Raw genomic sequence first — 16,077 nt, 5'->3', positions numbered from 1 at the left:
CGGGGGCTCGAACCAGGGTCCTTACACCTGTCTGCGCTTCGAGATATGTGCACTTAACCCACTGTGCTACCATCTGACTCCTTTCTTTTTATTTTTTTAAAAATTTATTTTTATTGCCACTGGGGTTATCATTGGGGTTCAGTGTCGGCACTATGAGTCCACCACTCTTGGTGGCCATTTCTTTTTTTTAGAAAGAAATTGAGAGGGGAGGGAGAGCTAGAGAAAGAGAAATGTCTGAAGACCTGCTTTACTGCTGGTGAAGAATTCCCCCTGCAAGTGGGAAGCTGGGGCTTGAATTTGGGTCCTTGCACATGGTAATTTGTGTGCTCAACCAAATGTGCCACCACCTGCCTCTGAAATTTTTCCATTTGGCATATCATTGCTGCTCACTCATTTCAGTGACATTTGTCCTGTCCTCCCTGTCTGCATCTCTGCTTTGTGTTGATTCTAGAACTGTCACCTCTTGGACTTTAGAGAAGAGGGGCCACAGTAACAACCCACTGTAACTTCATCACAGGAAGGCACGACTAGCACCCCGCCAGATGTAAGCTGGAGGCTCCTCCCACGGACATGTGGGATCCCCAGTATTGGCCAGAGGGGTGGTTGCATGGACTTCAGGGAGCTTTTGGACCATTCTCCTGGCTGGGGAGATGGTTGCAACTGAGAAGGTGGCTCCTATTTTAGGCCACATGGGACATCAAACACCAGGAAAGCCAAGTCAATCCAACCCGGATTTATTGTTGCACAAGCCTGTATGCCGTCCTGAAAGGCTATTTTGGCTGGGATGTGGGGAGGAAGCTGTGTGGTGGCAGGGTGCTACGATCACCAGGCTCTGGTGCAGAGAGGATTCACAGGGGTTGGAGGATCCCCTGGCCACACTCCAGGGAGGGCAAGGAGGACTTGGGGCTGCAGAGATGGCGGTAATAACAATACCAGTGGTGATACAAATAACCAAGGGGCTCAGCTTATTACAATATAAAAAGGCAGCAGTTAAAAAGAGTCTGTGCTTTCATTTGCATACCAGGCAGGTATGCAAAGTTCAAGCTCTGTGTGGCAGGAAGAGGTACCCGTGCACTCTGTGTAAGATTCACTTTCCAGATGTGTTGACATCCCTATGGACAGTGGCTCCCAGGGGCTGGAGTGATGCGAGGGTACGGGGCACCCAGGAGAGAACACCTGAGTCCGGTCCTAATAGTTGCCACACAGGTGGGCAGCCTAGGGTGGTTTCGGGGTGTGTAGGGCTGGTGGCAGTCTGGCACGGCCCCAGCCATTCCGGGACCACTCTGCTTCAACGAGGGCTACGGACACAGCCGTGTCCCCTGGTTCCAAACTCCCTGTTATAACGGAATTCATTCAACTGGAGGCACTGGCAGCCAGGGAGGCCGGGAGCAGCTGGCAGCAGCTCTGGGGGAAGTGAGCAGTGGCGACGACTCAGTCCCAAGGAACCTGCCGGTAGTGGTGTAATTTCAAGCACTGGCTAGGTGGTGGTGACCTTGCCGGACAAGCTCTTTGTCCCCTCCGATCACACCACATTCCCGTGTGTATCGGGGGTGGCAGCTGCCTTCCTCCACATGTCAGGAGAAATGCCAGGGGTTCAAGGCTAGTGAGGAGGCGCAGGTTTCTTGTCCTGGACTGGAAGCCCACCTCACAGCGCCCCAGCAGGGGCAAAGGCGGTGCTGCCCAAGCCCTGGGCTTGTGGTGGGAATGGAGGTGCCAGGACGCCTTCCAAGCCCAGGGTTGGCCGCACGTGCGCAGGCCTCTGCCTCCAGTGCCAGCCCGGGAGGTAGGAGCAGGCAGAAGACATCACCCCTTGACCCATGGAGGTCAGACAAGTGAGACTTCGGCCTGGAAACTGGAGGAGCGGCGAGCGCCGGGGCTGATGCGGGTCAGCATGGACACCTGCGTGCTGCACGTGGCCCCGTTGCTGCCTCCGGATGGGTGGTGGTACTTGGGGCCCACTCCCAGCATGCCCTGCGTTCGCCAGCGCCGCCACTTGCGCCGCAGCTCCGCCTGCACCTGGGAGGAGGAAGTGGAGTTAGGCCCGCCCCCGGATCGTCACCTTCATTGATGATTGGGCGGCTCTCCAATTAAGCTGCTGAGCCAGCCAATCACAGCCGTTTCCGGGTTGCCTGACCTTAGAGACCCGGATGCTAAACGGCTAAGGGAAAGGCGGACACGTGGAAGCAGCGAGGGTCAGTCAGTGTAGGCGGGGAGAGGAATGCGCTCTCAGGCTGCCTGGAGACCTCTTCTCCTGGTCCTTGTGCCCTTGGGATCCACCGTGACCCAGACTGCACTGGGCCCCACCTGCCACGAAGGCACACTACAGTCACCGGCCACGGTCACTTTTCAAAGGCTCATGCGCCCAGAGCCCCGGGAGAGTTTTCCTAAATGCAGATTCTGAATGAACAGGTCTGGGCGGGGCCCAGAAACCAGCATTTCCACCTAGGTCCCAGAGGCTGCTGATCCATCAGTCTGTGGCTAACACGTGGCAGCAGCGGGGTCTACCCCATCCTTGTTGTGCAAGTAACACCCAGTCGTGGCTGCCTCCCTCGCCCCTTGCCTGGGAAGGCCTTACCTCGCCGTTGAGGAAGCAGTAGAGGATGGCCACCACGAAGCCCTGGGGAGGAAGGACTGATGAGCTGGACAGACCCCAGGGGCCCTCCTTCCTTGCCCTACTCCCGGCCGCACCCCCTGCTAGGTTCCTCGGGTTAGGCGAAGGGCTGAGTATACAGTCCTTGCACAGTACTAGCCACAATGGAGAGATCAGAATTCAGTGATGAGGCACCAAACCCGAGGCTGAATTCCCTTACAGGCCAGAGAAGAAAGCGACCTGAAGCCAACAGGACATACCTGGAACGACCCTACGACGAGCTCAAAGACCATTTTTATTTCCGCCTTAAAGTTGTCAGGGAAGAAGGCGAACATGATGTAGTGCACTCCAAACAGGGGGATGAGCAGAAGGGTGGATTTGGCCAGTCTCCTGGGGGCAGGGAAGGAAGGGCAAGCAGTGGGCACGTGTGTCCACATATATGACTAACACAGGGCCTGGCATGGGGACAGCTGGGGCACAGAAGTTGGGACAGTGACTAGAAGGCGAGACTGCGCTGTTCCTCCTTATACATTTCACATCCACATGGGTTCCTCTTCCTTATCTGTAGTGGTTTTGCCCTGGCGCCAACACACACACACACACACACACACACACACACACACACACACCCCTGGCCCCCAGTCTGGAGGGACGCATAAGAAAGAATGATGTTCCTCTGTTTTCCTGGAGGAGAGAATACAAAGGAGGGCCACTGCTCATATGGATGAGGCTTAATGGTGGTATTTCAGGTTTTGTGCCACCCTGAGCTCTGCGAGCCCCATTTTTAGTGGGAAGATGTTCTCAGGTAACAGAGATCCTGGTTCCCCCTCTCCTTGTCTCAGTTTTCCTAGTCTGTATCATGAGGGTAACTTCATGCTAAACATGGCTAGAATACAGAAATGAAATCACTGTAAACTCAGGTGTGCACTGGGTGTTCTAAAGTTCAGTGCAGGCACCAGAGCAGTTCTTCTTTATTTTTTGTTATTCTCAGTGCTTCAGCATCCCAAGTGACTTTTTTTTTTCAGATAAAAAGAGAGAGAAGGAGAGAGAACACAGCATAGAAGCTTCCTCTAGGGAGTCGGGTGGTAGCACAGTGGGTTAAGTGCAGGTGATGCAAAGTGCAAGGACCCTGGTTCGAGCCCCTGGCTCCCCACTTGCAGGGGAGTCTCTTCACAAGCGGTGAAGCAGGTCTGCAGGTGTCTGTCTTTCTCTCCCCCCTCTGTCTTCCCCTCCTCTCTCCATTTCTCTCTGTCCTGTCCAACAATAACGACATCAACAACAACAAATAATAAAACAAGGGCAACAAAAGAGAATAAATAAATATTTAAAAAAAAGAAGCAGCTTCCTCCAGTGTAATGGAGGCCAGGCTTGAGCCTAGATCATGTGCATAACAAAGCAGGTGCATTATCCAGGTGAGCTATGTTGCTGGTCCGAGAAGGACCAATTCTTTTCTGAGCATGAAGACATCTGGGAGAACTTGAAATTGGGGTGCTGATCGCACAGGGAGGATGGCAGGTACTCTATTGTTTGCCCGCATCTCTGCCATCCAGGATGACCTAGGGTGAGCTAACTAGTCAGTCCTCTCTCTCTGGCTTCTCTACTGTGTTCACGTCACCAGGGTTTGCCAGCTTTGGGGGGACTGCATCTTTCTTCCTCTGCCTGTCTATGACCCTAAGATACTCTTGACGACCACCAGCTCCTTTTATGACAGCCTGTGCTCTTGGGAGGCTGTCCAGAGTTAGACTACCGAGTCTTCCCCTCTGCCTAGGAGCATGTAGGCATCACCCTGGTTGAGGCCTCTTAGCCACCTGACCTCATGGCTGGTCCAGGCAGTGTGAGCTCATGTTTCCTGTCTGAGGGGCAGGAGAGCTTCTATTTCTCTCACTTGGCATTCAGTCCAGGGGAGCCTAGTCCTGGCCCTGCAGACCCACAGCTAATAGGGAGTGGTGCAGAGAAGATGGCCTTGCCCCCTCCCACTCCTTCCTGGACCTGGTTCCCATGTCCTACCAAGATCCTGAGCACGGCCCTCTGTTTGCCGGCTCCAAACCTACCCATGTTTCTGAAACTGACAGATGGAGGCTTGCTTTTAAATTGAAGACTTCTGGGAGGGGTGGTGGGGGTGGAGAGTGGGAACCAATGGCCCCTCCTGGGGAGCTCTCTCTCCTGTTCCCTCCCCCTCTGTCTGCTGACAGCTGTCGGGTTCCTGTCACTCTCTCAGGCCTGGTGCTGCCCAGTTCTTTGCCTTTGAGTCCAGCCCTTTGCAGCAGTGTGCTTTGGGGAAACCAAGATGCCACAGGCAGCACAGAGGATGCACAGGCCTGATGTGCCATCCCTTTGCTAAACTGCCAACCCCACAGGGCTTTCTCTCCTCAGATGAGAAGGGAAGCTCTGCCTACACACCCAGCGGGCGAGAAGCTGCCACGCCAAGAACGTGAGTCTTGGTCTTGTCAGAGAGAATCACAGGATTCCAGAATAGAATCCTAAATTCAGCTGCTCGTGACATTCTAGCCAGGAATCTCAGAACCAAAGCACAGACCACCCCGCACCCCCAGCCCCCAAGAGAACATTCTGGAATCCCAGGACTAGAAGGCCCTGCCAGGACACCTAGGTGGCTTTGTCTACACAGCACTGATGATGAGTCTCCTGTTTTCATCTGTGGGCACGCTACAGCCCCCTACTTCCTCCTCCCCCCTCTCATGTGTCTGTAGTTCTGTCAGCAAGCTAGTTCTCATGGAAGCCTGCCTGCTTCTCCAGTCCTAAGCACAGGGAGTGATTTTCACACCTCCTAAAGCAAGGAACCTAAGTGCTGTCCCTTGTACACTGCTGTGCTGACATGCTCCCAAATCCTCTCAGAGGGTTCGCGTTGGTTTCTTCATTTGCAAAATGGGGACAGTTTATAGGAGGCTGTGGACGGAATGATGTGGTGCCACAAATGCTTGCAGGTGTGTAAGCTGCAGGCCTTGTCTTTACTGTGGAGATTGCCACGGTCTTAATAATTGCCAACTGTCCCGCTGGAAGGAAGCCCCCACCCCAAGGCATTCTTCTACAGTATACTTACTGTGCCCCTTTTCTGTGCCAGTGGCTGGGTACACAGTATAAACAGGACCCAGGGTGCCTACCATCTTCTCTTAGCAGCAGATACAAACTTGGGTTAGATGGCTATAGGAGAAGCATGAGTCTTCTGGGGGAGGCCTGGTGAGGGTGGGGCTGGAGCAGGCGACACTTGGGGGCAAGAGCAAAGTGGTGGTTTTTTGACTCTGTGGTTTGAAGTGACTTGGGCTGATCTGAGGATGGGGAAGGGGTGTTGGGGGGGGCACTGGGCCCATACTCACGAATAAGGGCTGCTGTCACTCTTCCCAACATCAGGGGGCCGCAGTTTCTGAACCAGGATTCGGATGATGCAAATAAACAGGATGAAGTTCACCTGGTGGGTGGGAGGTCAATGTCGGTGGTCAAAGAAGGTAGACTGCGGGGAGTCGGGCGGTAGCGCGGTGGGTTAAGCGCACATGGTGCAAAGCGCAAGAACCAGCGTTAAGGTTCCGGGTTCGAGTCCCTGGCTCCCCACCTGCAGGGGAGTTGCTTCACAAGCGGTGAAGCAGGTCTGCAGGTATCTGTCTATCTTTCTCTCCCCTTCTCTGTCTTGCCTTCCTCTCTCCATTTCTCTCTGTCCTATCCAACAATGATGACGTCAATAACAACAACAACAATAATAACTACAACAATAAAACAACAAGGACAACAAAAGAGAATAAATAAATATTTTTTTAAAAAGAAGGGGGCTGGGTGGTGGCACACTTGGTTGAGTGCACATGTTGCAGTGCATGAGGACCCTGGTTCAAACCCCCAGTTCCCACCTGCAGGGGGAAAGCTTCATAAGTGGTGAAGCAGGGTTGCAGGTGTCTCTCTATATCTCTACTTATCTTCCCCTCCCTTCTCAATTTCTGACTGCCTCTATCCAATGAATAAAGATAATAAAAATTAAAAAAAAAGAAGGGGGGAGTCGGGCGGTAGCGCAGTGGGTTAAGTGCACGTGGAGCAAAGCGCAACCACCAGTGTAAGGATCCCGGTTCGAGCCCCTGGCTCCCCATGTGCAGGGGAGTCGCTTCATAGGCAGTGAAGCAGATCTGCAGGTGTCTGTCTTTCTCTCCCCCTCTCTGTCTTCCCCATCTCTCTCCATTTCTCTCTGTCCTATCCAACAACGACAACATCAATAACAATAATAATAACTACAACAACAATGAAAAACAAGGGCAATAAAAGGGATAAATATTAAAAAATTTTTTAAAAATTAAAAAAAGAAGGGAGACTGGGGTACCAGTCCTGTAGGCTGAAGGTCTGTCTTCCTTGCCAGGACTCCTTGTCCTGCCATCTTTTTGCCCCTTGAGGTAGGTTGCTCAGGAACTGGGCGTCCCAATCTAGTTTTTCTGTTCAGAGGATGATGATGATTATGATGTGGTGGTGGTGGTGGTGGTGGTGAGAAGGACCCTACTGTAGGTACTAGTAAGCATAAGCTTCAGTTCTGACTTCGACATGGATTTACTACGAGGTTAGGCAGCTTCTCAATCTGGGTCTCAGTTTCCCATCTCTACATGGTAGGAGGTCTTACCAAGATGGAAATGAGAATGGGGACCTTGATGATCCACCACAATGAAGAGTTGATGGTGTCCCAGCATCTGGGTAGGGGGAGAAGGAGGAGAATGAGAGAAGTTCTCCTCAGCCAGAGAGAGAATCAGCAACCCTCCTTCTGTTTGTCCCCACTCTGCCCCAAACCTGGGTCTAACACCACAGGCCCAGAGTCTATGGCGCCCAGAGTCTCCCTCATCCCGCCCAGGGGATCTGCCCCAAGTGAAGGGGCAGGGTGGCAGCTCACCCGTAGTCTTCAAAATGGATCCTGATGATGGTCCACACCATGGTGAAGGTACTGGGCATGCCTGTCAGGGCCAAAGGAGGGTGGAGAGGGCATAGGAGCCAGGGAGAGGGGGCACAAGGGGAAGATTGAGGAGGAAGAGCCAGAGAGAAGGAGGGAAGGAGGGAGGGAGAGAGGGAAAGAGTGGTTCCTAAGGCCCCTACATGGTTCTACATGAGCCCCCTCTAAAGATGCTCCACCGATCAAATGAAGCTGATGCCTGGCGGCGGGGGCGGCCAGTTCTCCCAAAGGGAGAATCTTTTCCTAATTTTGTCAGAGGCACTTTATGGACTATAGTGGCCCCATGTTTCAAGGGGTGAAGAAGAAACAGAATGATGTCCATAGCCTATTTCATAGTTTGGCCCTAGGTGCAGCCCTGCCCACGGCACCTGCCCTGGGGTCACATACACAGGGGACATTTTCTTAACCCTTGGCCCAGAGCCTTGCAGACAGGACCTGCAGCCCGGCAAGACCTCAGACCAACTGTCACGACTCCCTCCTGCTAGTGAGCTCCCCACACCTCTGCCCTCTGTCCCCAGCTTGACAGCCCTCCCTGGTACCATACCCCAGCCGATGAGTATGTACCCCCAGAAGTACTTCCGCTCGGAGAAGAAGGAGACGGCGAGCAGGGTGTAAAGGTAAAGGCCCTCCACCAGCAGCCAGAAAAAGTTGGCCATGACACAGTACTGGAACAGGACCACAGCGGCCTTACAGCCCACCTGCACGGAGAGGAAGAGAGAAGGGGTTTGCTGGGCTAGCAGAACTTCTTGACTGCCCAAATCTGTCTGGGAGTGATGGACATAGTTATGTTAGAGTCAACATTATTTAACTCTTTCCCGTTTTTGCCTTATCCCCTTAAAAAAGCATTCAGTGAGGGAGTTAGGCAGTAGCGCAGTGGGTTAAGCACAGGTGGCGCAAGGACCAGCCTGAGGATCTCGGTTTGAGCCCCCGGCCCCCCACCTGCAGGGGAGTCACTTCACAAGCGGAGAAGCAGGTCTGCAGGTGTCTCTCTTTCACTCTCCCTCTGTCTTCCCCTCCTCTCTCCATTTCTCTCTGTCCTGTCTAACAATGACATCAATAACAACAACAAGAACTACAACAACAATAAAAAACAAGGGCAACAAAAGGGGAAATCAATCAGTCAATCAGTAAAAAAGCATTCAGTGGTGGACTTGCTATTATCCTTGATTTTTTTTTTTTTTTGCCTCCAGGGTTACTGCTGGGGCTCGGTGTCTGCACTATGAATCCACTGCTCCTGGAGGCTATTTTTCCCCCTTTTGTTGCCCTTGTTGTTTATCATTGTTGTTGTTATTATTGTTGTTGTTGGATAGGACAGAGAGAAATGCAGTGAGAAGGGAAAGACAGAGAGGGGGAGAGACCTGCAGATCTGCTTCACCACCTGTGAATCGACCCCCCCCTGCAGGTGGGGGGCCGGGGGCTCGAACTGGGATCTTTACACTGGTCCTTGTGCTTGGCACCATGTACACTTAACCCCTGTGCTACCACCTGATCCCCGGTTTTAGAACATCTGATGCTTTGAGATAAACTTGTGATTTCAATTATCTACCCACTTATTGATCCTCTTTTTTTTTTTTTTTGACACCTGCAGACCTGCCTGTGAAGCGACTCCCCTGCAGGTGGGGAGCAGGGGGCTCGAACCGGGATCCTTATGCTGGTCCTTACGCTTTGCACCATATGCGCTTAACCCGCTGTGCTACTGCCCAACTCCCTACCCACTAATTTATCATCTATTCCCTTTCCCACCTAGATAGCTATCCATCTACCTACCATTTCAGTTATTACCCACCAATCTACCCACTTACTTACCCACCCCACGACGGGCACTCCCCGGCTACCACCTAAACATTCACCCACTCCTGGTCGCCTTCCTGCAACTATTCAGGTGTGTCCTCGCCCACCAACCCCTTCATACTTCTTCCTGCTAGACAGACACCTGCTTCCCAGTCCCACACACTGCCCCATTTATCCACTCACCTGTCCACCTGCTTCTCTCGTCATATTCCTTCTGCCTACCCTGCCTTCTACCCATCATCTCTCCATTTCTCCTACTTTATTCATCTATACTGCATCCACTCAGTCATTCGCACACCTGCTCACTCAGCCATTCATTCACCTAATTTTCCCTTGACTCCCTTCCCACCTGTTCACTCATTTTACTTACATTAAGACCAGGTAGCTGGGAGAGGTATGAGGGAGCATTCCTTTTTAAAAGAATTTATTTATTTATTCATGAGAAAGACAGGTGGAGAGAAAGAACCAGATATCACTCTGGTACATGTGCTGCCGGGGATTGAGCTCAGGACCTCATGGTTGAGAATCCAATGCTTTATCCACTGCGCCACCTCCCGGACCACATGAGGGAGCATTCTTGCTTGAGTTTGCAAGAGTTCCCTGAATGTGTGGGGCTTCGGACTGCAGACTGAGGAGTAGGGCCTGGCTGGAAGTATTGAGGAAACATGAGACCGAGAAAGGGGAAGAGGAGGGAGGAGGGGAGGTAGGGTGGCCATCTCTCCTAGAGGCTAGAAGAGTGCTTATCCAGGCAGATGAAGACAGGGAAGAAGTCACGGAGAGCTGTAAGGAGGACAGTTGGGGCTTGAGTGGCCCACCTGGTTTGGCTAGAAGGTCTACTTGGCCATGAAATAGGGTTTAGTCATCACCCTCCTCCAGGAAGTCCTCTAACTTTCATGCCTCCCTGTACCTAGAACCCAGATTTTTCACTCCTGTTGCCCTTAGCTTTGAGACTCACTCAGAGAGTAGCCTACCCTCCTTTTCTTCTGACTAGAAAGTCTTTCCTCAGGTTGCACCTCAGAGCCTCCGGCTGCTTGGTGCCTACTCGCCCGCCTTTCCCCTTTGCTTCTTTGTTTTACTAGAATAGCTGGACTCCAACGGGTTGATTATCTGTGCTTCTCTTGGCCTTAGACAGGCTTCAGGAAGCTGCTGATGAATAGGGGAGCCAGCCTCCACAATGACCCTTAACCAGTGCTCTGGAGACAGCAGCTCACAGTGCTCTCCTGACTCTCAGATGCTCTGAGGAGCCAGAATGGCCAAGGCAACACCGCAGGGTTCCCCGCACCCCCCCCCCCCCGCCCCCGGCAACCACCCTCAGGATGAAGAAGATGAAGAGGTGCATGTGGTCGTAGTTCAGCGTGCAGTGAAGCTTCCTGTGAGGTGGGAACACATGGGAGATGGGTGGGGGTCTCAGACCCCCACCCTCACTCTAACTGACCTAGTGCTTTGAGGGAGGGGAGGGGGAAGTGGAGGGACGTGGTCTCTGGATGTGGGCGCCACCCTGAAGGGGCACCCAGCCCCCAGGCACCCCTGTGCTGCGTGCAGCCTGACTTTCATCTCCACCTCTTGTGGAGATGCCTGAGATTTCACCATGGTGGATTCATTGTTTGGGGAGAAGAAACTGCTGACCCCTGAAGTAATGCCCTGCCTCTGGGATCACTTGTGGAGCAATGGGTCACTGGCCACAAGGAATGGGAAGGACCTTGCTGGTGTCTAGCTCTCTGTCCTAGCCTGGGGGCACTCAGTGAGGGGGCCATATGCTCAGAACCACTCCACTTGGGCCTTTGACTGACTGGTGATGAATTCCTTAAGTGCTCTCTCAACCTCCCTTCCTAGGAAGGCCCAGAAGAGGGCTATGGCATCCAATAGCACAGCTATATACAAGATACTGGATACTGTACAGCAAACCATAACAAAAGAACTTTTCAAAGTTAACCCAATTACCAAATAATGTGATGATAACATTAACTATCGATTGTCTTTTGGAACCCTAAGACAGCAGGAACCTCACATCTCCACTATAGAGCCCCTACTTCCCCCAGTCCTGGAACCATTGGATAGGGCCCACTTTCCCGTATGCCTCTCCCAATCCATACCAAATAATATTGCATCCGCCGATCACAACCTAACCAACGCAACGATGGCCACTTCAACATGCTTCACCTCAGACTGTGTCCAGAGACTTCACGTGTGGAATGACAACCCTTCAGCTTCATTACGCGGGTGAGACCTTTCCTTTTATAGTACACTCTAATTTCATCTCAGGTGGTTCACTTTCTAACAAAGTCCCATAACCCAGATATACACCAGTTTCTGTGAGAGAGAGCTTATGTGCACACGTACCCATAAACTACTGCAAAATATATACCTGAAAGCAGAAGTACACTAGAGTTTGCAGTGAGTACCTCCCTAACACTTCCTCTCCACTATTCCAAGCTTTGGGCCCATGACTGCTGAACAATTTGTTTGGCCTTGTATGTTAACTCTCTTTTCAATCACCAGGTTCCAGATGCCACCAGGATGCTGGCCAGGCTTCCCTGGATTGAAGACCCCACCAATGTGTCCTGGAGCTCAGCTTCCCCAGAGACACAACCTACTAGGGAAAGAGAGAGGCAGACTGGGAGTAGGGACCGACCAGTCAACGGCCATGTTCAGCGGGGAAGCAATTACAGAAGCCAGACCTTCTACCTTCTGCAACCCTCAATGACCCTGGGTCCATGCTCCCAGAGGGATAGAGAATGAGAAAGCTATCAGGGGAGGGGGTGGGTTATGGAGATGGGGTGGTGGGAATTGTGTGGAGTTGTACCCCTCCTACCTTATGGTTTTGTTAATTAATCCTTTCTTAAATAATAAATAAATAAATAAATAAAAAAGAAGAGGGCTATGTGTGTTTGAACTGTCCCCAGATGGAGGCGTGTGTGTGTGTGTGTGTGTGTGTGTGTGAAGGGAGGGGGTGTGCGTGCAGGGTGCCTACGATGGATGGTGTGGTGAGCAGAACCCTGGGTCTGCAGGTGGCAGAGGAGAGAGCGGGAAGGAATCTTGGATCCTTGCACAGATGGGGAAACAGAGGCAGGAGTCCCTGAAGATCACATGGGCGGTTAACAACAGAGGTGGGACAGGTGGGCTCTGCCCATGAACTGTTCCACCTCCCACTGAGGAGAAGGGCTTCTCAGGGACATGTACAGGTCTGCAAATCCCTTGGTGGCTGAGAGGGGAATGGGGCTTCAAGGAGCTAGCAGGTGGGCTGGATAGAGGTTTGGCCATCCTTGGAGAAAGAGAGAAGGTTGGAGAGAGGGGGAGGGGAGGAGAGGGAAGGAGAGAGGAGGAAGGAGAGAGGAAAGGAAGGAGAGACAGAGGGAGGTGGGCCATGGTCCTTACCGAGCCCTCACAGTGGTCCAGCTCCCCGCTGTCAAAGAGGGCCAAGTCTTTGATGAAGACGGCAACCGCCCTCAGGATGAAGGAGATGAAGAGGTGCATGTGGATGTAGTTCCGCGTGCAGTGAAGCTTCCTGTGAGGTGGAAAGGATGCGAGATGGGCCTTAGAGCCCCACCCTCACTCTAACTGACCTAGTGCTTTGAGGGAGGAGAGGGGGAAGTGGAGGGACGTGGTCTCTGGATGTGGGCGCCACCCCGAAGGGGCACCCAGCCCCCAGGCACCCCTGTGCTACGTGCAGCCTCACTTTCAGCATAAGCTTCAACCTCAGGTGCCCTGTCCCCACATTTGGGCCATCTTTTCTTTTTAAATATTTATTTATTTATTCCCTTTTGTTGCCCTTGTTTTATTGTTGTAGTTATTATTGATGTCATCGTTACTGGATAGGACAGAGAGACATGGAGAGAGGAGGGGAAGACAGAGAGGGGGAGAGAAAGACAGACACCTGCAGACCTGCTTCACCGCTTGTGAAGCGACTCCCCTGTGGGTGGGGAGCCAGGGGCTCAAACCAGGATCCTTAATGTCGGTACTTGAGCTTTGCACCACCTGCGCTTAACCCGCTGTGCTACTGCATGACTCCCCACATTTGGGCCATATTGTGGGGGCTAGACTGGGACAGGTGGGGTGCTAATCGGCCTGTCCTCTCTGGGGGAGACTGGCCTGGCAGGGGCTCTGGGGCAGGGCCTGTGTGCTATGTGGGTCGGGGCTGCTGCTGGTGGAGGGCAGCAGAGCATGCAGGGGCTGGGCTGCGATGACCCGTGGAGGATGACCCTCACCTGAACAAGCTCAGGATGGCTGTGGCCACCAGAAGGGCTGCGAGGGACAGGCTGTAGCCGACGGTGTAGCCGGTCTTCACGGAACTGTAGAACATCATCTGCTGCTGCTAGAGGGAGGCGGGTAAGGAGGGTGTTGGGTGGAGATGGTGGCGTGGGCTCACCCCCTGCCTGCCCATTCCTGCCTTGGCAGGTGAGGAGGCCAGGGCCCAGGGCTCCTAACAGTTTCTGAGTCCAGGTGGGATGGGCCTGCTTCCCAGAGTAGGGGGCTGAACCCCACCCCCTCTCTCTGCTCCTCCAGGGAAGGAAAGAGACGACCTCACACATTCCACCTGTTCATCCTTCAGTCCTGTGTTTGATTCCCCTCAGCACCAGCTTTGGGCTCAGCATACCAGGGCCGAGACTGTCCCCCCTTCAGGCCCCCACAGGAGACCTTCTCGTTATGTGGCCTGGAGTCACACAGGCAATGGAGAATGTTACAGATGTGGGTGGCAGGGCAGGGATGGTGAGGTAGCTCAGTGGTCAGGTGTCCACTTTGCATGTGTGAGGCTCTGGGTTTGATCCCCAGGAAGGACTCTACAGACAGTGCAGTGGGGTTTGCTCCCTCACTGTTTCTTTTTCTATCTAAAAAAAAAAAAATGGATCAGAGAGGTGACTCAGTGGTGACGCACATTTATAAGGCTTTGGGTTCAATTCCTGGCACCTCATTAAAAGTATGTAGGGGCCAGGTGGTGGGACAGTTGGTCACAGCACACAAGGGCCCAGGTTCAGGCCCCTGGCCCCTACCTGCATGGAAAAGCTTTACAAATGGTAAAGCAGTGTTGCATGTGTCTCCTTTTCCCTCCCTCTTTATCTCTCTGTCCCCTCATGATTTTTCTTTGTCTCTACCCAGTAAAAAAAAATATTTAAAAGTAAAATAAAAAGACACAGTGGGGCTAATCTCCTAGGGGGTGGGTCTCAGAAGCTGGGGGCAGCGGGATGAGGCCACTCGGGCCACTGTGGGAGGACAAAGCTGACCCCCTCTTCATCTCCTTCCTGTGGTTACAAGCAGAGACACAGCCACAGGGCAAGGCTCCCACCGCTGATGCGACAGAAGAAGCAGCTGAGAGGTGCTGTCTGGGGGTCTGGGGGGCTTTGAAGACCTCTGAGGAAATTTGCTTGCTTCTTGGAAAGAGTGAAAAGCCTATCTGCAAAGGGTATCTGAGCAGATGGATCAACAGACAGACAGACATGCACTCACACGTGGAAGCAATGAGGGCCTCTTAGCTGAGAACCACAGTCACCCATCTCGAAGCCTCCACACCAGTGTTGCTCCCTCCTCCCCAGACTGCATCCTTACAGCACCATCTAGACTCCACCTGTGGGTGGGGCCCTTGTCCTGGCACAGAGGGCAGCATTCCCACCCCTGTTCCTAACTGAAGGTTGGGGATCTGATGATGCTTCTTCCAGGCTCTGCACCTGACTCAGTTTCTCCTCTGCAGGAGGCAGGGAGGATGCTTTCTGCCTGGCCAGCTACGTCCAGGGCTGGGCAAGGCTGTCTGGAGGCTTGGCCTGTGCAGGTCCTGGCTCAGCTTTGGCTGCAGTGAGTCATCCTCAGTAAAGCCCCCTCCTGCGCTGCACAGGGGGAAACCAGTGTATGCCCCCAGCCCCCCCCCTCCCCCAAATGCAAGCCTGGAGAGGGAGGCGGCTCAGGATGCACAGATCTCAGCAGAGCTGGGACCCATAGAAAGCAGCTTCACCGTGGGAGAGAGGAGGTACCCTGGGGCGGGGGTGTTGCTCTGAGGCCCACCTCATCCAAAGCCGATTCTCTCTCATCGAAGCCACAGGCCGCGGGGTAGGGACCAGGCTCCAGGGGCGTCCAGCCCTCGTCGGTACAGTTACGGCTCACGTTGCGGCCTGGGAGGAGGGTGGGGTGGAGAGGAGAGAGAGAAAGAGAGACAGGGTCTCTAGAGAAGGCAAGGGCTCGGCTGTCTCTGCTACTGTATCAGGCTCCACCCACCCCTACACAAGCACCCAGAACATCATGGGTGGCGGTGGGGTGATCCGGGGCAGACAGAGATCCTTCAGGGCTGGCAGGGCCCCCAATACAGGTGGCAGATCAGGAACTCCTAGGCTTAGCCCTGGCCCCATCATGGTTTGAACCCGACTCCAGAGCAGCAGAAACTCCTGGTTGCAAGCAATCTAAATCCTTGGCACCGAATGACCATCAGCTCCACATCGACTCTTGTCACGGGGCCACAGGAGCTGGTGTGGCCAACGGCTTCTCTGTCCTGCTGCTGATGGGTTGGAGGGCCCAGCCTGCTCAGTCCCTCTTGCTCAACCTGCCTGAGTCCTCCCCACCCCAAGTCTGTGGGGCTCTGATGAGCTGCTGGAGGGGGGGCAAGGAGGGAGGAGGCTCGGCAGGAGGTCCTGAGAATAGGAGAGGCAATCAGGAAGGTCCTGTTCAAGAAGGGTGAAAGGCAAAGCAGGGCTGCTGGCTCAGCAGCAGAGCACAGGGCTCGCAAGCCTGAGGACCTAGCTTTGATCCGGGCACTGCATATGTCAGAGCTGAGTGATGCTCTAGTCTC

At 53.5% G+C, this 16,077-nt stretch overlaps 1 protein-coding gene across 2 annotated transcripts in view; it reads right to left on the bottom strand.

Annotated features, from left to right (window-relative positions):
• Positions 1-718: 718 nt before the first annotated feature.
• Positions 719-16,077, bottom strand: part of VIPR1 (vasoactive intestinal peptide receptor 1) — a 46,392-nt gene continuing 31,033 nt past the window's right edge. The window contains exons 4-13 of one of the 2 annotated variants that reach the window (XM_007517404.3): positions 15,300-15,406; positions 13,514-13,617; positions 12,684-12,813; positions 8,062-8,215; positions 7,461-7,521; positions 7,197-7,263; positions 5,923-6,014; positions 2,851-2,980; positions 2,576-2,617; positions 719-2,016 (exon numbers count right to left, since the gene is read on the bottom strand). In XM_007517404.3, coding sequence (XP_007517466.2) covers positions 1,825-2,016; positions 2,576-2,617; positions 2,851-2,980; positions 5,923-6,014; positions 7,197-7,263; positions 7,461-7,521; positions 8,062-8,215; positions 12,684-12,813; positions 13,514-13,617; positions 15,300-15,406 — 1,079 coding nt within the window. In that variant the 3' untranslated portion in view covers positions 719-1,824. Of the gene's footprint in view, positions 2,017-2,575; positions 2,618-2,850; positions 2,981-5,922; positions 6,015-7,196; positions 7,264-7,460; positions 7,522-8,061; positions 8,216-12,683; positions 12,814-13,513; positions 13,621-15,299; positions 15,407-16,077 lie in introns of both variants that reach the window. The other variant, XM_016185801.2, reaches the window with a different exon arrangement.

This window comes from Erinaceus europaeus, chromosome 21, assembly GCF_950295315.1.
Source record: "Erinaceus europaeus chromosome 21, mEriEur2.1, whole genome shotgun sequence".
Taxonomy (NCBI): domain Eukaryota; kingdom Metazoa; phylum Chordata; class Mammalia; order Eulipotyphla; family Erinaceidae; genus Erinaceus; species Erinaceus europaeus.
Note: the sequence above shows the minus strand (reverse complement) of the source record. Positions and strands in the feature narration are given on the sequence as shown.